This window comes from Cherax quadricarinatus, chromosome 5 (assembly GCF_038502225.1).
Source record: "Cherax quadricarinatus isolate ZL_2023a chromosome 5, ASM3850222v1, whole genome shotgun sequence".
Classification (NCBI taxonomy): Eukaryota; Metazoa; Arthropoda; class Malacostraca; order Decapoda; family Parastacidae; genus Cherax; species Cherax quadricarinatus.
Window position 1 is genome coordinate 26,696,575 of NC_091296.1, and position 24,663 is coordinate 26,721,237.

Here is a 24,663-nt window from a genome sequence, read left to right on the forward strand (position 1 = left end):
CATCCTATGGAGAGGGAGCATGGACACGGGGGTCGTCCCACAGTTACTAAAAACAACAGACATAGCCCCACTCCACAAAGGGGGCAGTAAAGCAACAGCAAAGAACTACAGACCAATAGCACTAACATCCCATATCATAAAAATCTTTGAAAGGGTCCTAAGAAGCAAGATCACCACCCATCTAGAAACCCATCAGTTACACAACCCAGGGCAACATGGGTTTAGAACAGGTCGCTCCTGTCTGTCTCAACTATTGGATCACTACGACAAGGTCCTAAATGCACTAGAAGACAAAAAGAATGCAGATGTAATATATACAGACTTTGCAAAAGCCTTCGACAAGTGTGACCATGGCGTAATAGCGCACAAAATGCGTGCTAAAGGAATAACAGGAAAAGTCGGTCGATGGATCTATAATTTCCTCACTAACAGAACACAGAGAGTAGTCGTCAACAGAGTATAGTCCGAGGCAGCTACGGTGAAAAGCTCTGTTCCACAAGGCACAGTACTCGCTCCCATCTTGTTCCTCATCCTCATATCCGACATAGACAAGGATGTCAGCCACAGCACCGTGTCTTCCTTTGCAGATGACACCCGAATCTGCATGACAGTGTCTTCCATTGCAGACACTGCAAAGCTCCTGGCGGACATCAACCAAATCTTTCAGTGGGCTGCAGAAAACAATATGAAGTTCAACGATGAGAAATTTCAATTACTCAGATATGATAAACATGAGGAAATTAAATCTTCATCAGAGTACAAAACAAATTCTGGCCACAAAATAGAGCGAAACACCAACGTCAAAGACCTGGGAGTGATCATGTCGGAGGATCTCACCTTCAAGGACCATAACATTGTATCAATCGCATCTGCTAGAAAAATGACAGGATGGATAATGAGAACCTTCAAAACTAGGGAGGCCAAGCCCATGATGACACTCTTCAGGTCACTTGTTCTATCTAGGCTGGAATATTGCTGCACACTAACAGCACCTTACAAGGCAGGTGAAATTGCCGACCTAGAAAATGTACAGAGAACTTTCACGGCGCACATAACGGAGATAAAACACCTCAGTTACTGGGAGCGCTTGAGGTTCCTAAACCTGTATTCCCTGGAACGCAGGAGGGAGAGATACATGATTATATACACCTGGAAAATCCTAGAGGGACTAGAACCGAACTTGCACAAGAAAATCACTCACTACGAAAGCAAAAGACTTGGCAGACGATGCAACATCCCCCCAATGAAAAGCAGGGGTGTCACTAGCACGTTAAGAGACCATACAATAAGTGTCAGGGGCCCGAGACTGTTCAACTGCCTCCCAGCACACATAAGGGGGATTACCAACAGACCCCTGGCAGTCTTCAAGCTGGCACTGGACAAGCACCTAAAGTCAGTTCCGGATCAGCCGGGCTGTGGCTCGTACGTTGGTTTGCGTGCAGCCAGCAGCAACAGCCTGGTTGATCAGGCTCTGATCCACCAGGAGGCCTGGTCACAGACCGGGCCGCGGGGGCGTTGACCCCAGGAAATCTCTCCAGGTAAACTCCAGGTAATGGTGTAAAAATAAAGGTAAATTTATATCCATTTTTTTTTTCGAATAAATGCAAATTTTTGTTTTTTCTTACTAGGCTGAAAAACATAAAAAATGAAGAGACATATATACAAAAAGGAAAAAAAAATCTGCTGAGGTTAAACAAATATTAGTTGACTTTTTTTTCGTTCTAGCTAAAACTCCTGAGATTCTTCAAGGTGTTGCTCTTCAGCTCCTGGCCTCCTAGAAGGGTTAAACTGTATCTTCTGCCTCGAAGAATTTGGAAACGGCTAATAAGCTTCTTACCTGCGCTGACCTACAAGGCTGAGGTTATGAGGGATAAGAGATACGTTTCCTTGATCGCGCAGCCATCGAAAGACTAGGCGTTATTAAATCCACGGGGCAGCGCTACACTCATAAGGGTCATGCAGCGTCTGGAAATTGGGTAACAATCAGTCGTAATCTAAGGCGGGAAAGCATAATTCCTTCAGTGGTAGAATGATCTGTTATTAATGGCACAGTTACTGGTCCCTATGTTAACTTGGTGTTCTTGTAGTTGATGTTTTGACAGAGTTGAGTTCCAGCTTCTGTACTTCTTGAGGATGATAAACTAGACACATGTGTAACACTAGGGTTTCTTTATTACGTGTCGCCACACAATGGCTTATCAAGATTGACCGACTTATTACATGGACTCCAGGCTGAGGGACTGATTACCTCAAACTCCCTCTGATCTTCAATATTCTTTTGTATATTGAACTGATGAAGCCAATGAGTGGCGAAACTTTTCCATAATAAAGATACCTAATTGTTGCACGTGTGTCTAGTTTATCAACTTGTCGGGTCTCTGAACCATTTATCTACATAAATAACTCCTGAGGATGACGATTTTCAGCTCTTACTTGAGCAAGTGCTAGGCTTCTTGGTGTTGAGCTCAAGCTCTTGGACATCTCTTGGACCTTCGTGGGAAGGTTAAATTATACCTACTAGGCCTCATGCAAGAGTTAAGCTACAGCTGCTCTAGGATTTTGAGTTACAGCTGCTAGGCCTATTACGTGGATGGAGGTGCGGAGGCTTGTTATATGATACTGGGCAGCCTCCTCTCTCTGATCCCATAGCGACCACTACACTTCTGGTTATCAGGTCTCCCGAGAAAGTGGAAACCTCTAGTGGGTGTTGGATTTTCTGCTTCTTCAAAGGGTTTTGTTAGGTTAGGTTAGGTAAGGTTCGTCAGGAAACAGGACAAGTGATCCTTGATGCTGATCTTAGATGATGGACCCATCGTTGGAGCTTTCGGTCATCTGACCGAGGCCTTCCGCTGGCTTACCGGTCCATCCCTTTAAAATTTACGGTCAGTTATAACCATTTAGTTATTTTTCAAGGGTTTTGTGCGTTAACTTGAACGCTTCTCATAAGAACATAAGAACGATGGAACACTGCAACAGGCCTACTGGCCCATGCGAGGCAGGTCCAAGTCTCCTACCGGCTTAAGCCAATGCACCCAACCTAGTCAGGTCAGGTCACATTGACTTAAGGGAGGAACACGGCAACCGACCTGGTAGCACAAGCTATCAGGTCTAACTCACACCCACCCACATCTACTCATGTATTTATCCAACCTATTTTTAAAGCTACACAACGTTCTGGCCTCTATAACGGGACTTGGGAGTTTGTTCCACTCATCCACAACTCTATTACCAAACCAGTACTTTCCTATATCCTTCCTGAATCTGAATTTTTCCAACTTAAAACCATTGCTGCGAGTCCTGTCTAGGCTAGATATTTTCAGCACACTATTTACATCCCCTTTATTTATTCCTGTCTTCCATTTATACACCTCAATCATATATCATATATTGATATATCATACCTAGAGAAAGCTTTTGATTATTACTGGACTGTGTAGGTGCTAATTTTTCAGTTTTATTAAAAATTAAAATGCCGTTAATATAAGAACTTTTTTTTGGTAGGGAGGGGGGGAGACTTCAATGGGACACTACACTGAAGATATCGTCAAGTACTTCATTAAGGATTTATTAGTTGCAAGAACTTCAGAGACTTCATTCTAGCAGAGTTAGAAGTTTTGTTACCTAATATTACGTGTTCTCAACCCCTTTAGACTAAAAATACTGATGCGTCTGACCCAAAGAAAAATTCAAAACAGCTTTAGGATATTTAGATACAAATTTGCAAGCTTTATAACACTTAAAGTTGGGAATATTGACTCTTTAAACTAAGCTTCAAACTCTTAACACTGAAGAGTCTTAAAGAAGCTTTTAGCTCTGTGGCATTAAGCTGATAAAATGAAAGTCATATCTGCTGAATTATGAACCTCCATTATATCCGCAAATTCCTTTAGCTGCTCAATAATAACCCAGGTGGAGACAGAAACTCAGAAGGTTAATCTGTATATTTCGATCAGGAAGGGTTCGAAATATACAGATTAATTAACCTTCTGAATTTGTCTCTCCATTTGAGTTATTACTGAGCATTGACAAGTGTCCATTACACTTTAGTTATCCATTCCTTTAGCTGTTATGATATTTCGGAAAATTAATCTTATTAAAACCTGTATCATATATATATATAATATATAATTATATATATATATATATATATATATATATATTCTTTCAACAAACTGGCCGTATCCCACCGAGGCAGGGTAGCCCAAAAAGAAAAACAAAAGTTTCTCTTTTTTAAATTTAGTAATTTATACAGGAGAAGGGGTTACTAGACCCTTGCTCCCGGCATTTTAGTCGCCTCGTACAACACGCATGGCTTATGGAGGAAGAATTCTGTTCCACTTCCCCATGGAGGTAAGAGGAAATAAACAAGAACAAGAACTAGAAAGAAAATAGCAGAAAACCCAGAGGTGTGTGTGTGTGTATATATATGCTTGTACATGTATTTGAAGTGTGACCTAAGTGTAAGTAGAAGTAGCAAGACGTACCTGAAATCTTGCATGTTTATGAGACAGAAAAAAGGACACCAGCAATCCTACCATCATGTAAAACAATTAGAGGCTTTCGTTTTACACTCACTTGGCAGGACGGTAGTACCTCCCTGGGCGGTTGCTGTCTACCAACCTACTACCCAAAAAGGAAAAAGAAAAGTTTATCTTTTTAACTTTAGTAATGTATACAGGAGAAGGGGTTACTAGCCCCTTGCTCCCGGCATTTTAGTCGCCTCTTACGACATGCATGGCTTACGGAGGAAGAATTCTGTTCCACTTTCCTATGAGCCATAGCTCCGTGTCTTCCTTTGCGGATGACACCCGGATTGCCATGCCAGTGACCTCCATCGCAGACACCGGAAGACTCCAAGCGGACATTAACCAAATCTTCAAATGGGCCACTCATAACAATATGAAGTTCAATGAAGAGAAATTTCAACTACTCAGATATAGAAAATTTGAGGAAATTAAAACTATATCAGGGTATACGACAAATTCTAACCATACAATAGAGCGAAAAAGTAATGTGAAGGACCTTGGAGTGATAATGTCAGAGGATCTCGCCTTCAAAAACCACAACGATGTATCTACAACATCTTCTAGGAAAAATGATAGGATGGATAATGAGAACCTTCAAAACTAGGGACGCCAAACCCATGATCCTCTTCAAATCGCTTGTTTTCTCTAGGCTGGAATACTGCTGTACACTGCCACCTTCAAGGCAGGCGAAATTGCTGACCTGAAGAGTGTACAAAGAACTTTCACAGCACACACAAGTACGATAAGGCACCTAAATTACTGGGAACGGTTGCAGTCCCTTGATTTCTATTACCTGGAACGCAGGCGAGAGAGATGCATAATATATAGTTCGAAAATCCTAGAGGGAATGGTACCAAACTTGCACACGAAAATTACTCCCTATGAAAGCGAAAGACTCGACCGGATATGCAACATTCCTCCAATGAAAAGCAGGGGTGTCACGAGTACACTGAGAGACAACACAATAAATGTTAGGGGCCCAAGACTGATCAACTGCCTCCCAGCATATATATTATTATTAGTATAATCATGGGGAAGCGCTAAACCCGTAGGTTTATACAGCGCCTGTGGGGGGGATGGAAGGCACTCAGGCTCAATTCAGGGAACTGGAACACAGATCCAATTCCCTAGATCAAGAGCCCCTCACCAGCATATATAATAGACCCCTGGCTGTCTTCAAGAAGGCACTGGACAGGCATCTAAGTCAGTACCTGACCAGCCGGGCTGTGGTTCGTACATCTCCTCAAGGAAGGTTCCCTGATGTTGGTGAGGGGCTCTTGATTTAGGGAATTGGATCTGTGCTCCAGTTTCCCAAATTAAGCCTGAATGCCTTCCACATCCCCCCCCCACGCGCTGTATAATCCTCTGGGTTTAGCGCTTCCCCATTGATTATAATAATAATAATGTGGTTCGTACATCAGTTTGCGTGCGGCCAGCAGTAATAGCCTGATTGATCAGACTCTGAGATATATATATATATATATATATATATATATATATATATATATATATATATATATATATATATATAATCAAACTGCGGCTAGCAGGGGGATCGAACCCGTGTTGTTTTAGCCCGCCTCGTGGGAAGAGCAAAAAATTCACGACGGCCTAAACCAATGGACCATACAATCCTACAAACATTAGCCTACCGAACTAGGCTTGCTTCATGTTGCGAGGACGAACGATGATGTAGTTGCCTCACAGCTAATTTCATTCTACTCCCCGTTTTGGTGTACTAGCCTCCACAAGCAGTTCACATGTACTGCTTGTGGGAAAAATCAGTAAACGAAATGGACTACGTGACCACAAAATGCAAGGAGGCAAAAGAGAGGTTCGTTCGCAAGGGCAACAGAATTAATGGGAAAACCAGAACGAGCCGTTGGTTCACCCAAAGGTGCAGAGGCCAAAACTATGTGTGTTAGAGAATGGAAAAAAGTATAAAAGACATAAGACCCAGGAAAATAAGGAGATTAGTCGAAGAGCCAGAAACGAATATGCACAGATAAGAAGAGAGGCTCTGTAGCAGTACGAAAATGGTACAGCATCGAAAGCCAAGTCTGACCCGAAGCTGTTGTACAACCACATCAGGAGGAAAACAGCAGTCAAGGTCCAGGTAATCAGGCTGAGGAAGGAAGAAGAGGAGCTCGCAAGAAACGACCGAGAAGTATGTGAAGAGCTCAACATAAGATTTAAGGAAGTATTTTCGGTGAAGACAGAAAGGACACCAACAAGTGCTGGACACAATACGCAACTCTAGAGGACAGGAGGGATAGGGGGAACATGATGACATAAAATACTGAGAGGAATTGACAAGGTGAACAGAGATGGGATGTTCCAGAGATGGGACACAGCAACAAGGGGTAACAATTGGAAGTTCAAGACTCAGATGAGTCACAGGGATGTTAGAAAGTATTTCTGTATTTCTTCTGTCACAGAGTTGTCAGGCAGTGGAATAGTCTAGAGAGTGATGTAGTGGAGGCAGGATCCATACATAGTTTGAAGAAGAGGTATGATGAAGCTCATGGAGGAGGGAGAGAGAGGACCTAGTGGCGACCAGTGAAGAGACAAGGCCAGGAGTTATGAATCGACCCCTGCAGCAACAATTAGGAGAGTACAGACACACATACATACACATACACACACACCGAAGACCGGATACGGAGTATAAACTCGGGGGGACAGAAGCTACTGAGGTCACTCAGAGAGAGACCTAAAAGGTGAGCATCGGATTTTGTCACTTGCATGCACCGAATAACCAGACGAACATTGCGTCTGGCAAATCGAAGTGTTGCCTTCAGAAATCTCAACAAAGAGACATTTCGGACCATTTATGTCAGTGCCTTCTTGGAGTATGCAGCACCAGAATGGAACCCACTTGAAAAATCATTGTTAGAACTGAAAAAAGTGCAACGGTATACAACAAGGCTATTTCCAGTGCTAAGAAGTGTGAGTTAAGAGAGGCTAAAGGAACTGAATCTAACTACATTTGGAAAGCAGAATTACCAGGGAAGACATAACATAAAAATGCTTAGGGGAACTGGTCGGGTAGACTGGAACAGGTTGTTCGAGAGGAGGAAAACTGGTACTGGGGGGCACAATTGGAAGTTAGACACAGACGAGCCATTGGTTGCCAGGACATACGTCTTCAGTCTCAGGGTAATCAGGAAGTGGAATAAACCCGGACGAAGAAGTGGTGGAGAAAGGTTCAATACATTGTTTTAAACGTAGGTACGACAGTGCCCAAGATACAAGGACGGAGTGAATCTGGCAAGCGGCAAGTTGAGAGAAGGGGCCAGGAGCTAGAACTCAACCCCTGCAACCACACATATAGATGAATGCGCACACACACACACACACACACACACACACACACACACACACACACACACACACACACACACACACGACGTGTACGTCTGGGCCCACATTGCCTACCCTGGATCAGGATTTACCTTCGTAACATCACGAAATTGAAAATGTGTTCAGCATTTCACTAAAGGCAGAGAATCAGGGTGAAATGGCATTTAAATCTACAAATACAGTGTTGTTTAAAGCGAGTCGTGGGCTGGGCCAGCCTGGGCCAGCCTGGGCCAGCCTGGGCCAGCCTGGGAACGCTCAGACACATTTGCATGGTAACGAGGCCCAGCACCGGGGTGAGCAAACTTGTCACTTCTGTGAAGACTAGTGCCGCTGGCAGTGACGTTGGCAGTGCCACTGGCAGTGACGTTGGCAGTGCCACTGGCAGTGACGATGGCAGTGCCACTGGCAGTGACGATGGCAGTGCCACTGGCAATGACGATGGCAGTACCACTGGCAGTGCCACTGGCAGTGCCACTGGCAGTGACGCTGACACGGAATGTCAATGACGTGGATACTAACAGTGTCACTGATCACGAAATGTCAATGTCGTGGGTACTAACAGTGCCACCGATCACGAACAGGTCATAACAGTAGTATAGTGTTACTGGCACAAGCAGTAACTGACACTGACATACACAGTGATAGTTTCACTGCTGCTGGCATATGAGTACTAAAACTGGCACTTGCATTATTTGTACCGACGTATACTATTAGCAGTGACAGTGACATTAATATTAACACTGACAGTGACATTCACTATTATTAGCAATGACATCAATGTATACAAGCAGCAAGTGATTATGACGTAAACTTGTAGTACCAGTCACACATACACATGTAAGTATTGACAGTGACGTACAGTAGTGCTAACAGTGACACTAATGTACAGTAGTGTTAGCAGTGACATTGACGTAGTGTCAGCAGTGACACTAACGTACAGTAGTGTTAGCAGTGACACTGACGTATAGTAGTATAGCAATGTTAGTGATACTGTCTACTACTGCATAGGGTTACAGGTACTCTAGACCAAGTGGTTGCAATCACTAACTGCAACATGATCAATATAACATCAGTAGTAAGAAAGTAGGCATGAGGGGGGGTTATGTCAGCAGTGGCATTGATGTACAGTAGTGTTAGCAGTGACACTGAGAGTATTAAATTCACTAAGTATGACAGTGACAAAGAACTTTTATCACTTTTTTCGAAATTTGCAAAAAAACAAAAAAAAAATTGCATAGTGTGAAAGCCGAGTGTTTTAGTCATGTATAAGACGTGCTCCCTTGCCACCGGCACCCCGCTGATGTTGTGTCACTGGTACACCCAGATTATGCAGACGGCCCATCGTTGCCTAGGGACCACTACTCACTGTTTTTAATAAGGTGATATATCATCAGGTGATGGCCATCAAAAGGAAGGTGTTCAGAAGCGCTCGGCGTAAGTCTTGATTCCATTAGTGGAGGGGCAGGGAGTTAACTCAAGAACTCTTAGACGAATATGGAGTAAGATCAGAAAAAAATGTTTGGGAAGTACTCCCCGAGTCCACTGCCCAGCCTTCTCCATCACTGGTCGGTGTTGGACTCCTTTTATGAAGTGGTAAACACCTTTGCGGTGAACGCTTCTCTTCTGCAGAGTGTCGGGAACTACAGTCCTGAATTCCAGGTTCGAAGATTTGAGTGGATTTTCTTGCGTATAATGGAGGACACTGAGGACCCTTGTGATCTGATGTTTAGTGGTGCCAGAAATGGCTCCGTTTCTATCTTTGTGGTTCTATCCCAAAGCCAGACCGGGAATTTAGGGAAGCCGCTAACAACTGTCCCATCTCTCTGCCTATCTACATCTGTACGTTGTTAGAGAGGATGTTGTATGTGTCTCATCTAGTACTTAAATACGAAAGGTAGCATCTCTTCGGTGCAGTTAGCCTTTCCTAAGTTCCGATCGTCAACAAAGCCTTTGTTCGGCTCTGCTGGTGACATCCAGGTGGGTTTTGCTAAACGCCTTCATACCGTAGCGGAATTAATTGACTTAGGAAAATAATATGGTACCACGTGAAGTTTTGGCATTTTGTCCTCTGTAGACTATGGGACTCCTCCGCTGTCTGTTTCGGTGTTTCCAACAGCTTTTGTCTCGAGGATCGTTCAGGGAGAAGGTTGAGTAAATGCTACTCGCAGTAGTTTTCCCTGGAGGAGGGGTTCACACAGGGCAGCATTTTGAGCATCATATTCTTTATTATAGCAATGAATGGTGTTCTCATTTTTATCCTTTATGATGTCAAGACCTCATTGTATGTATATGATCTTGGGGTGCGCAGCATTGCGTCTGTTCGTTAGATAGCCTTGCAGAGTGCAGCTAAGGAAGATGGTGGCTGTTCATTTTACTTAGTACTAGGATTGACTGCCTGCTCTTCATGTGCTATGTGATATGAGTTTTTTTCCTGTGAGCAGCAGCTGACATTGTCTGGAATGATCTTTGATTCTCGCCTGATATGGAGCATTGTCATAAAGAAGCTCAAAGTGGGTGCTCTTCCATAGTATCTGCGGGGCAGCTTGGCTGACAGTGCTCCACCTCTATGTTGCCTTGTGCTGTTCCAAGCTGGAGAATGCTAGATTCGTTTCTCAGTCAGCCGTTCCCTGTTGAACTTGTCGAACCCCGTTCATCACTTAGGAATCCAGCTTTGCAACCGGTGCATTCCATGCTTTCCCTGTCGAGAGCCTCTTAGATGCAAGCTTCTTTCCTGGATTGTTGCCTTGACACGTCTACGGCCACAGAAGTTGTCTTGTCTTTCTGTCCTCCTTGGATGGTGCCTGAGGTTCGTCTTTTGAAGGCAGTGGAGGGAATCCTTAAATGTGGAGCTCCGGTGAAGACTGTACATAAAAATTAGACATGTACAAAATATGGGTATCTTTATTGTAGACGTTTCACCAACCACTAGCATTATCAATAAAATTTCAAGGACATAATTGGAAGACAGTAGAACTATATGCAAAAGATGAGATAATTAGTCCCTCAGCCTTGGTGTTGGTGAAGAGCACTGTAGTTGTGAAGAGTCTGAAGCACAGGTAAGGTTAGCTGGCGCCTAAATACTGGCTTATATACCTACATAAGCGCCAGCTAACCTTGCCTGTGCTTTAGCCCCTTCACGACTACAGTATTCTTCACCAACACCAAGACTGAGGGACTGATTACCTCATCTTTTGTATATAGTTCTACTGTCTTCCAGTTATGTTCTTGAAATTGTATTGATAAAGCCAGTGGTTGGCGAAACGTCTACAATAAAGATACCCAGATGTTGCACATGTCTAATTTTCATCTTGTCGGTAATGTATATCATTCATGTACAAGACTATGCACAATTTCTTGAATCATGTTAAGTTCGTGTTTCAAGGATAGTGGTGTTTACTGATGGGTCGAAGTGCGAGGGTGGCGTTGGCTTTGCTGCGACTACCAGTGAGGACTCTTGTTGTTAACAGTTACCAAATGAGTCCTATGTGTTCACTGTAGAGTTCTATGCAATTCTTGCTGCTTTTGTCCTGATAGCTGGTTTTGATGGCTTTCAGTTCACTATAAACTCAGAATCTCAAGGTGCTCTTCCTGCTCAGACCCAGAATACTTTGGTCCACTTTTCGATCTAACAAGATCGAGGAGTGGCTGGCTCGTCTTCGTGTGGCGCAAGAATGTGGAGTTTTTTTTAGTGCCTAGGCAATTTTGGTGCCCCAGGGAATACGTCATATCTGGTGGGCCCTATTTTCCATTACTACTACTACTACTACTGCTACTGCTGATGCTGCTGCTACTACTACTGCTGCTGCTACTACTACTACTACTGCTACTGCTGCTACTACTACTGCTACTGCTGCTGCTACTACAACTACTACTACTACTACTGCTGCTGCTGCTGCTACTACTACTGCTGCTAGTTGTAGTATTACTACCACTAATATTGCTGCTGCTGCTGCTCCTCCCCCTCCTCCTCTTACTACATACTACAGTAAGCTGATATAATAATTTTAAGAATGGAGGATGCCGATGAAGTTCATTAGCTAATTCCTGATTACCTCCCATTTATGACCCTACGGACTTTTGAGCTCCTCCATAATTTAAATTATATTAAGCTTAAGATATCAAACTAATACTAAAACTCTCAACAATGCATTAAAATTTGAGAATAAATTATGCATTAGAAGGATATAGGACAGATTATTTTGGCAGCAGTTATAGATTAGTGAAGGAAAGAGTGGGTCGACCTGTCTCGTGTGTGTTGTTGTGAAGGTTAGACCTGCTTTACGTGTTGATGCAGGTTACGACCTGCCTCATGTGTGTGTGATACAGGTTACGGCCTGCTCTTGTGCGGCGGTGCAGTTATGACCTTCCTCGTGTGGGGGAGACGTAGCTACGACACATATATATATATATATATATATATATATATATATATATATATATATATATATATATATATATATATATATATATATATATATATATATATATAGATCGTGCCGAATAGGCAGAACTTGCGATCTTGGCTTAAATAGCAACGCTCATCTTGCCATATAGGACAAGTGAAAATTTGTGTATGCAATAATTTCGCCAAAATCATTCTGAACCTAACGAAAAAACTATATTTGATTGTGTTTGTTTAGTATTAAATTACTGTAAACAAATCTAAAATATATTTAGTTGGGTTAACCTAAAATAAATTGTTCTTTTTATAATAAGGTTAGGTAAGTTTTCTAAGTTCCTTTTGGTGCAAAATTATAAATTTTTACATTAACATTAATGAAAAATATATATCTTTAAACGTATAAGAGAAAATTTTAGAAAGGACTTAATTTTAAATGAGTTCTTGCTAATTGACCAGTTTCACATATTCGGCACGACATATATATATATATATATATATATATATGAGAGAGAAAAAACTTTTAATTGAGCGTTCTGAACAAAATCTATCGGCGTGCTTTAAATTTGTAACACAAATTATACCGTGGCACGAAACATAATTTTAATTGCATGTGACTGTTCAGAATAGGCCTGTTGTGTCTGTTGTACGCATTCACTCAACACAACCACAGGCCTATGCCTGTCATGTGTTGAATGAGGTTACTGAACACAACATTCTCTGGTACTTGTAACTTTTCGTGTTTAAAGTGAGATTATCTTCAGCACCAAAATTATCAGAACAGATTTTTCTCAGCTATGCTAAACTAGTTTAACTAACAGAATTATAAAACATTCTAGAGCAAGAATTATTTATTGAACAAAAAAAATAACAAGGAAAATCAGAATATATTAACAAACTCCAAGTAAATCTCGGTGTGAAATTAATGTTGACACAAATGTTTACCAGTAGATGGAACACCCATGATGATACCGTACCTACTACTCGATAATACCGTACCTACTACTCGATGATACCGTACCTACTACTCGATAATACCGTACCTACTACTCGATGATACCGTACCTACTACTCGATAATACCGTACCTACTACTCGATAATACCGTACCTACTACTCGATAATACCGTACCTACTACTCGATAATACCGTACCTACTACTCGATAATACCGTACCTACTACTCGATAATACCGTACCTACTACTCGATAATACCGTACCTACTACTCGATGATACCGTACCTACTACTCGATGATACCGTACCTACTACTCGATAATACCGTACCTACTACTCGATAATACCGTACCTACTACTCGATAATACCGTACCTACTACTCGATAATACCGTACCTACTACTCGATAATACCGTACCTACTACTCGATAATACCGTACCTACTACTCGATAATACCGTACCTACTACTCAATAATACCGTACCTATTATTCGATGATACCGTACCTACTACTCGATGATACCGTACCTACTACTAGATAATACCGTACTTACTACTCGATAATACCGTACCTACTACTCGATGATACCGTACCTACTACTCGATAATACCGTACCTACTACTCGATGATACCGTACCTACTACTCGATAATACCGTACCTACTACTCGATAATACCGTACCTACTACTCGATAATACCGTACCTACTACTCGATAATACCGTACCTACTACTCGATGATACCGTACCTACTACTCGATAATACCGTACCTACTAGTCGATGATACCGTACCTACTACTCGATGATACGGTACCTACTACTCTCGTACCTACTACTCGATAATACCGTATACCGTACCTACTACTCGATAATACCGTACCTACTACTCGATGATACCGTACCTACTACTCGATGATACCGTACCGTACCTACTACTCGATGATACCGTACCTACTACTCGATAATACCGTACCTACTACTCGATGATACCGTATACTACTCGATGATACCGTACCTACTACTCGATGATACCGTACCTACTACTCGATGATACCGTACCTACTACTCGATGATACCGTACCTACTACTCGATGATACCGTACATACTACTCGATAATACCGTACCTACTACTCGATGATACCGTACCTACTACTCGATAATACCGTACCTACTACTCGATAATACCGTACCTACTACTCGATAATACCGTACCTACTACTCGATAATACCGTACCTACTACTCGATAATACCGTACCTACTACTCGATGATACCGTACCTACTACTCGATAATACCGTACCTACTACTCGATAATACCGTACCTACTACTCGATAATACCGTACCTACTACTCGATGATACCGTACCTACTACTCGATAATACCGTACCTACTAGTCGATGATACCGTACCTACTACTCGATGATACGATACCTACTACTCGATGATACCGTACATACTACTCGATAATACCGTACCTACTACTCGATGATACCGTACCTACTACTCGATAATACCGTACCTACTACTCGATGATACCGTACCTACTACTCGATGATACCGTACCTACTACTCGATGATACCGTACCTACTACTCGATAATACCGTACCTACTACTCGATAATACCGTACCTACTACTCGATAATACCGTACCTACTACTCGATGATACCGTACCTACTACTCGATAATACCGTACCTACTACTCGATAATACCGTACCTACTACTCGATAATACCGTACCTACTACTCGATAATACCGTACCTACTAGTCGATGATACCGTACCTACTACTCGATGATACGGTACCTACTACTCGATGATACCGTACATACTACTCGATAATACCGTACCTACTACTCGATGATACCGTACCTACTACTCGATAATACCGTACCTACTACTCGATGATACCGTACCTGCTACTCGATGATACCGTACCTACTACTCGATAATACCGTACCTACTACTCGATAATACCGTACCTACTACTCGGTGATACCGTACCTACTACTCGATAATACCGTACCTACTACTCGATAATACCGTACCTACTACTCGATAATACCGTACCTACTACTCGATGATACCGTACCTACTACTCGATAATACCGTACCTACTACTCGATAATACCGTACCTACTACTCGATAATACCGTACCTACTACTCGATGATACCGTACCTACTACTCGATGATACCGTACCTACTACTCGATGATACCGTACCTACTACTCGATGATACCGTACCTACTACTCGATAATACCGTACCTACTACTCGATGATACCGTACCTACTACTCGATGATACCGTACCTACTACTCGATAATACCGTACCTACTACTCGATGATACCGTACCTACTACTCGATGATACCGTACCTACTACTCGATAATACCGTACCTACTACTCGATAATACCGTACCTACTACTCGATAATACCGTACCTACTACTCGATGATACCGTACCTACTACTCGATAATACCGTACCTACTACTCGATAATACCGTACCTACTACTCGATAATACCGTACCTACTACTCGATAATACCGTACCTACTATACGATAATACCGTACCTACTATACGATAATACCGTACCTACTATACGATAAGACCGTATTTATTACTCGATAACAGTTATAATAAAAGATAAGCAGTAGTCAGTATCAGGATTTAGTACAGAAAGTAACAAGACCTGTCCTTTGTAACATGTAACAAAATTGGCTAGTAGGCTTTTTTCTTGATAGAGACGCTGATTTAGTTTATGCTGCACTCTCTTGTACTGTTGCTGTTACTGCTGTTTACTTAACTCCTCTGCAGCACTGCTGCTGTCAGTGTAGTGTAGTTATACACTCGCGGATGCTGTACTCCTGCTATATGGGTTTTTGCATAGTTATGTGTGACCACAAATATGTGGGTGTTGTGTCTGGGAGTGGGGGGAGGGGGCTGATGAGTATGACCTCCTTAGTGTGTACTGTGCCTGGGAGTAGATGGGTGATGAGTATGATCTTAGTGTGAGTAGACTTACAGTACTCCCTTCCGAGGCGGGTGCCTGGACGCTTATGTACTAAGAAAGTGGCACCTGGCCTTCACGTCAGTGTCAGATCTGATCGCGCTCAACCCCCCCTTTCCGCAGGTTGTGTGATCCCTACGGGTTTAGCGCTTCCCCGTGGGAAAAAGTAACATTGTAGTGCTCTGTTATCTTGTGATGTCAGGTGATTTACCTCTACAACAGTGAGTTACATGTACAAATGGTGAGCAACAGCCTGATTGATCAGACACTGATCCGCCGCCGGGCCTGATCTCGGACCGGGCCGCAAAGGCGTTGACTCTCCTGGTATACTCTCCAGATATACATGTTCAACAATGAGTTACCTGTACAACAGAAAGTTACCTGTGCAACAGTAAGTTACCTGTGCAACACTGTTACCTGTGCAACACTTACCTGTGCAACACTGTTACCTGTGCAACAGAGAGTTTACCTGTGCAACAGTAAGTGACCTGTGCAACAGTAAGTGACCTGTGCAACAGTGAGTTACCTGTGCAACAGTAAGTTACCTGTGCAACAGTAAGTGACCTGTGCAACAGTGAGTTACCTGTGCAACAGTGAGTTACCCGTGCAACAGTAAGTGACCTGTGCAACAGTGAGTTACCTGTGCAACAGTAAGTGACCTGTGCAACAGTGAGTTACCTGTGCAACAGTGAGTTACCTGTGCAACAGTGAGTGACCTGTGCAACAGTAAGTGACCTGTGCAACAGTGAGTGACCTGTGCAACAGTGAGTTACCTGTGCAACAGTAAGTGACCTGTGCAACAGTAAGTGACCTGTGCAACAGTGAGTTACCTGTGCAACGTTAAGTGACCTTTGTAACAGTAAGTGACCTGTGCAACAGTGAGTTACCTGTGCAACGTTAAGTGACCTGTGCAACAGTAAGTGACCTAAACCCTGGTGTTAACTAGTGTTGTCAATATCACCAGTACTTCTCCATCAACTATCGCTTTGAATGTATTGATGCTGGTACGAATATTAACGAAGGTTGTTAGTACTCCACCTGTGTACTCCACCTGTGTACTCCACCTGTGTACTCCACCTGTGTACTCCACGTGTGTACTCCACCTGTTTACGTCACCTACTGATGGCTTATATCACTTCTCCCTCCTGATGAATTCCCTGCTGTCCCCAGTGGTCTTCTTGTCTAGGTTACATCTGAGATGTTTTGTGTGCGTGAGTGCTCACCTATTTGTGGTTGCAGTTCCTGGCCCCGCCTCTTCACTGATCGCTACTAGGTCCTCTCTCTCTCCCTGCTCCATGAGTTTTATCAAGCCTCGTCTTAAAACTATGTATGGTTCCTGCCTCCACTACGTTATTTGCCAGACTATTCCACTTCCTGACAACTCTATGACTAAAGAAATACTTCCTAATATCCTGATGAATTCCCTGCTGTCCCCAGTGGTCTTCTTGACTAGGTTACATCTGAGATGTTTTGTGTGCGTGAGTGCTCACCTATTTGTGGTTGCAGCTCCTGGCCCCGCCTCTTCACTGATCGCTACTAGGTCCTCTCTCTCTCCCTGCTCCATGAGTTTCATCAAGCCTCGTCTTAAAACTATGTATGGTTCCTGCCTCCACTACGTTATTTGCCAGACTATTCCACTTCCTGACAACTCTATGACTAAAGAAATACTTCCTAATATCCGTGTGTGTGTGTGTGTGTGTGTGTGTGTGTGTGTGCGTGTGTGCAATATATATATATATATATATATATATATATATATATATATATATATATATATATATATATATATATATATATATATATTGATATATATATTTATTTATTTATTTATGTAAAAATCTCGAGCAAGCGATACAGAATGCAAAACAAGCACGCAGGAAGTTGAATGATAGATCTAGGCCTTTCGTGTTGAATCAAGACATCATCAGGAACTTGCAATGTTATGTAAAAGAGGAGGAAGTCCAAGCAAATAAGTTCAGAGGAAGCGTCTTTGCTTGAATGATTCAGGAGGCGATAAGTGACCAATACACAGTGACAGAAAGACTGAATATTAAAGCATTAGAAGACAGCCAGCCACAAACACTGATTCTGTAGTAATAACCTAACGAACCTAACATTAATGATATGACAATTATCAGAAATACAATCAGACTTCGATATGATATAAAAGACTTCACAATCTATAGATATATCTGACTGTCTTAAGAATTTTCCAAACACCTAGAAAACGAGTCCACGGCCGACTCATTTAAAGTGAGACATCTGTAGTTTATCCAAAGGAAGACAACCATAGTTTATCCCACAAGATTCTCAGGCAGACGCTGGTCTAACCATCAAGAACAAGCAGGAAAACATGTCCTAATTCCTCTTTGTGGAACTACAACACTTAAGACAGTCCATAACATTCATATAGGGGTTCGGTTTTAGGCTATGCATGATACTCTATTACAAGATTTCGTTCGGATTTTTCACCCCACAGGGTTAGCCACCCAGGATAACCCAAGAAAGTCAGTGCACCACCGAGGACTGTCTGTCTTATTTCCATTGGAGTCCTCAGTCTTGTCCCCCAGGATGCAACCCACACCAGTCGACTAACACCCAGGTACCTACTTGCTGCTAGGTGAATAGATGTATGGAAACCGCATCGAAATGTTTCTACCCCGCCGAGAATCGAACCCGGGCCCTCCATGTGCGAAGCGAGAGCTTTGCCAGCCAGGCTACGGAGCCACCATGGCCTGGTTGGCCACCATCGAGTCTAATTTGAATAAGCGGCCATTATTATATAATGAACGTTTATCATGTTTTATAATGGACGATTCTACAGTACTCCATTCAAGCGAAGTGGAACAAAGGACAAAGACTCTGGGTTCTGACTAGTTTGCCGAGTTATTGCAGACTCCAATGTGGCTAAAAATCTCATTTAATTCCTGCGCAGTTCGTATCAAATATCGGTGTAATCAAATATTAACGTCTAAAGGTTTGCCGGTTTGTCCCACATAAGATAAGTTGCAACCGTTGCAACCAGCTCTGTAAACACCAACAAAGTAATGCTGATGACAATTCTTTACCAAAATGCTTTTAACAATCCGTGAATTCTTAAAAACTACTTGTATGTTAAATCTTTTAAGGACATTCGGCAGGTCAGATAAATTCTCACTGGGAGAACCAGCACATTCTTGATCTAATATGTTATGCTAGGCTCAGCTCTATGATGAGCTTTCCTAATTGCCAGCAATGCTAATTCCACGAACTCCTTAAGGTAACGCAATTTCTTGGCAATTGTCATGTCATTAATGTTACATTCGTGAGGTTACTACTACAGTATCAGAGCTTGTGGGCTGATTATCTTTTATTGATTTAATATTCAATCTATCTGTCACTGGGTACTGGTATGTCTGGGGAACTTATCGCCTCCTGTCTCATTCAAATAAAGACGCTTCATCTGATCGTATTTGCTTGGACTTCCTCCTTTTTTCTGCAACATTGCAAGCTCTTGATGTGTTGATTGCAACACGAAAGGCCTAGAGCAGCTGCTGCTCCTCCTTCTCCCAGGACAAGCTCCCCGTGCTAGTGACGCAGGGGTGTCACTAGCACGTTAAGAGACCATACAATAAGTGTCAGGGGCCCGAGACTGTTCAGCTGCCTCCCAGCACACATAAGGGGGATTACCAACAGACCCCTGGCAGTCTTCAAGCTGGCACTGGACAAGCACCTAAAGTCAGTTCCGGATCAGCCGGGCTGTGACTCGTACGTTGGTTTGCGTGCAGCCAGCAGCAACAGCCTGGTTGATCAGGCTCTGATCCACCAGGAGGCCTGGTCACAGACCGGGCCGCGGGGGCGTTGACCCCCGGAACTCTCTCCAGGTAAACTCCAGTTGGGTTAGGCTAAAATAAATTGCTCTTGTTATAATAAGGTTAGCTAAGTTTTCTAAGATTCTTTTGGTGCAAAATTATAAATTTTTACATCAACATTAATGAAAAAAATATATCTTTAAACGTATAAGAGAAAATTTCAGAAAGAACTTAATTTTAAATGAGTTCTTGCTAATTGATCAGTTTTACATATTCGGCACGACATATATATCATAGACATTCGGTCATTAGGTGATCATGTAAACACTGATCTCCTTTGGTGTTGGTACCTATGAAAATACTGATCTCTGATGGTCTTGGTGCCCAGGCAAACGCGGATCTCTTGTAGTGTTTGTGCCTAGGTTGTCTTAGTTCCCAAATGAACGCTAAACCTCGTCAGCGTCTGTCTTGGTACCCAGGTGAGTAGCGATCTCAGACGGTGTAGAGAGGTAGTGATGGAAGCAGTTCGCAGCCTGGCGGTCACAGTCGCACACGTGGTTCACACAGTAAGACTCCGAACGAACTGTTGACATAAACAGTAACATCTCTCATTACGAGAAATCATTTGTGGTACGGTGTAAACATTCTGAGGAATCATGTGTGGTATATTGTAAACATTACCAGGAATCATGTGTGGTATAGTGTAAACATTACGAGGAATCATATGTGGTATAGTGTAAACATTACCAGGAATCATGTGTGGTATAGTGTAAACATTACCAGGAATCATGTGTGGTATAGTGTAAACATTACGAGGAATCATGTGTGGTATAGTGTAAACATTACCAGGAATCATGTGTGGTATAGTGTAAACATTACCAGGAATCATGTGTGGTATAGTGTAAACATTACGAGGAATCATGTGTGGTATAGTGTAAACATTACCAGGAATCATGTGTGGTATAGTGTAAACATTACCAGGAATCATGTGTGGTATAGTGTAAACATTACCAGGAATCATGTGTGGTATAGTGTAAACATTACCAGGAATCATGTGTGGTATAGTGTAAACATTACCAGGAATCATGTGTGGTATAGTGTAAACATTACCAGGAATCATGTGTGGTATAGTGTAAACATTACCAGGAATCATGTGTGGTATAGTGTAAACATTACCAGGAATCATGTGTGGTATAGTGTAAACATTACATGTGTGGTATAGTGTAAACATTATCAGGTGTGGTATAGTGTAAACATTACCAGGAATCATTTGTGGTACGGTGTAAACATTACCAGGAATCATGTGTGGTATAGTGTAAACATTACCAGGAATCATGTGTGGTATAGTGTAAACATTACCAGGAATCATGTGTGGTATAGTGTAAACATTACCAGGAATCATTTGTGGTACGGTGTAAACATTACCAGGAATCATGTGTGGTATAGTGTAAACATTACCAGGAATCATGTGTGGTATAGTGTAAACATTACCAGGAATCATGTGTGGTACGGTGTAAACATTACCAGGAATCATGTGTGGTATAGTGTAAACATTACCAGAAATCATGTGTGGTATAGTGTAAACATTACCATGGATCAAGTGTGGCATGGTATAAACATTCACATAGACACAAGGTTTAACTTGCTGTGCCACTCCAGGAAGATATGCATTTTAGATATACGTAGCTTTGTTTATTCAATTCAGTTCAATTCAATTCAAGTTTATTCTCTATAAGGGTTGCAATGTGGGGTTTACAGGTTTTGGGTATTGTGTGGTTTACATGTTATAAAATACTAATTACAGAGGGGGCCACTAGGACACCTAGCATGGCTAGGCATTTCGGGCAGACTTAGATTAATTCTTAAAATTAAATCCTTACAGATTATGGTATTAAGGCTAAGTGACTACATCATAATTTGTGAGTTTAGCAATGTGAATGCTTTTGTTTTGGCACAATACAAAGTGTCTATATTGGAGTATCATAGGCAAACTTATGACTAGTTAGGATTTATTATTTTAAGATTAAGATTAGTATTTTTGGGTTTATAGTCAGTGGGTGAGTGAGTGTAATTGTGAACCACCAGGTGGTTATCATGTAGTTAGTTGTCGGGGTGTATCAGGGAGATAAGATGTTTTCTAACTGTAGTTTTGAAAGTGATGAATGTGTCTGCAGTTCTAGAGTTTTCAGGTGGGTGTTCCAGATTTTAGGTCCTTTGAAATACATTGAATTTTTGTAAAGGTTTAGTCGAACACGGGGAATGTCAGAGATGTTTGTGTCTGGTGTTATGCCTGTGGATCCTGTCACAACTATCAAGAAAGCATTTTAGGTCAAGGCTAATATTGGAATTTAAGGTCCTGTAGATATAGATTGCACTGTAGTAAGTGTGGATGTTCTGAACAGGGAGTAAGTTTAGATCTATGAAGAGTGGGGGGGGGTGTGTTGCCAGGGATGGGATTTAGTGATTATTCTTACTGGGGCTTTTTGTTGGGTTATTATTGGCTTTAGGTGTGTTGCTGCAGTTGATCCCCAAGCACAGATAGCATAGGTAAGGTATGGATATATAAGTGTGAGAAGGGCAGTTTGCGGCACGTAGTATCGTATCTTGGAGAGGATCCCCACCGTTTTGGATACTTTTTTTGTTATGTGTTGGATATGGGTGCTGAAATTTAGGTTGTTGTCGAGGTATAGGCCAAGGAATTTGCCCTCATTATGTCTGGCAATTAGAGTGTTGTCGATCTTAATGTTAAGTTGCGCAACACCTGCTCTGCTACCAAACATAATATAGTAGGTTATGTTAACGTTACTGTTTAATGCTACTACTAGTATTGTATTTAATGCTACTATTAGTACTGTATACAATGCTGTTACTAGTATTGTATTTAATGTTATTACTAGTATTGTATTTAGTGCTATTACTAGTATTGTATTTAATGCTACTACTAGTACTGTATTTAATGCTATTTCTAGTATTGCATTTAATGCTACTACTAGTATTGTAGTTAATGCTTCTAATAGTACTGTATTTAATGCTACTACTAGTATTGTATTTAATGCTACTACTAGTATTGTATTTAATGCTACTATTAGTACTGCATACAATGCTATTTCTGGTATTGTATTTAATGCTATTACTAGTATTGTATTTATTGCTATTACTAGTATTATATTTAATGCTATTACTAGTATTGTATTTAATGCTATTACTAGTATTGTATATAAAGCTATTACTAGTATTGTATTTAATGCTACTACTAGTATTGTATTTAATGCTACTACTAGTATTGTATGTAATGCTACTAGTATTGTATGTAATGCTACTAGTATTGTATTTAATGCTACTACTAGTATTGTATTTAATGCTACTATTAGTACTGCATACAATGATATTTCTGGTATTGTATTTAATGCTATTACTAATGTTGTATTAATGTTATTACTAGTATTGTATTTAATGCTACTACTAGTATTGTATTTAATGCTACTACTAGTATTGTATGTAATGCTACTAGTATTGTATTTAATGCTACTACTAGTATTGTATTTAATGCTACTACTAGTATTGTATTTAATGCTATTACTAGTATTGTATGTAATGCTACTAGTATTGTATTTAATGCTACTACTAGTATTGTTTGTAATGCTACTACTAGTATTGTATTTAATGCTACTACTAGTATTGTATTTAATGCTACTACTAGTATTGTATTTAATGCTTCTACTAGTATTGTATTTAATGCTATTACTAGTATTGTATTTAATGCTATTACTAGTATTGTATATAATGCTATTACTAGTATTGTATATAATGCTATTACTAGTATTGTATATAATGCTATTACTAGTATTGTATTTAATGCTTCTACTAGTATTGTATTTAATGCTACTACTAGTATTGTATTTAATGCTTCTACTAGTATTGTATTTAATGCTATTACTAGTATTGTATTTAATGTTATTACTAGTATTGTATATAATGTTATTACTAGTATTGTATTTAATGCTACTACTAGTACAGTATTTAATGCTACTACTAGTACTATATTTGTATATGCTATAGTTAACTATAACTATAGTTCAGAGTTAACAAAGTTTGTACATGAAGTCCTCTTGATAGTCTTGGTTATAACTGTTATTCTTGGCATAGAATCTAATTCCTTACCTCTAGTATCTGTACTTCTAGTATTGTTACATCTATTGTATATCATTTTCAAAGCCTAATTTTAAGGAACCCTGATTTTTATTCACTATAAAATTATTCAAACGGCTATTTGCAGGTAGTGATATTTAAATGTGTTGTTCTGGTGTCCGATTCCAATATTCACTAGTTTGTGTAACACTTCATGCTGAGCAAACTTTTATTAGGGACTACATTTCGCTCTTGGTAAAGTTTTTGTCAAATCATGACTATACAGGTCGAGTGAGAAGTTTGCGCTGCACCAATAATGTTCCTGCCATACTTGTACACAATGCCAGCCATCTAACATTTCCCATTTATTTTTTTAGCTGCTGTTTCGAGGCTCTCTGCTGAAAATTCTTTAACCTGAGTCACAGTCAACTAGAATTACTGGATCGTACCCTCTTACCCTCCATCATATTTAATCTTAGTTTCTTAT

General features: G+C 41.1%; 2 protein-coding genes across 2 annotated transcripts in view; one reads left to right on the forward strand and one right to left on the reverse strand.

The window, feature by feature from the left end:
• Positions 1-24,663, forward strand: part of ApepP (Aminopeptidase P) — a 352,561-nt gene that overhangs the window by 15,668 nt on the left and 312,230 nt on the right. The gene's annotated exons all lie outside the window — the stretch shown is intronic.
• LOC128684664 (uncharacterized) overlaps positions 19,743-24,663 on the reverse strand; it is a 62,473-nt gene continuing 57,552 nt past the window's right edge. Inside the window, exon 6 of the mRNA XM_070104729.1 lies at positions 19,743-20,631. Coding sequence (XP_069960830.1) covers positions 20,495-20,631 — 137 coding nt within the window. The 3' untranslated portion in view covers positions 19,743-20,494. The remainder of the gene's footprint in view (positions 20,632-24,663) is intronic.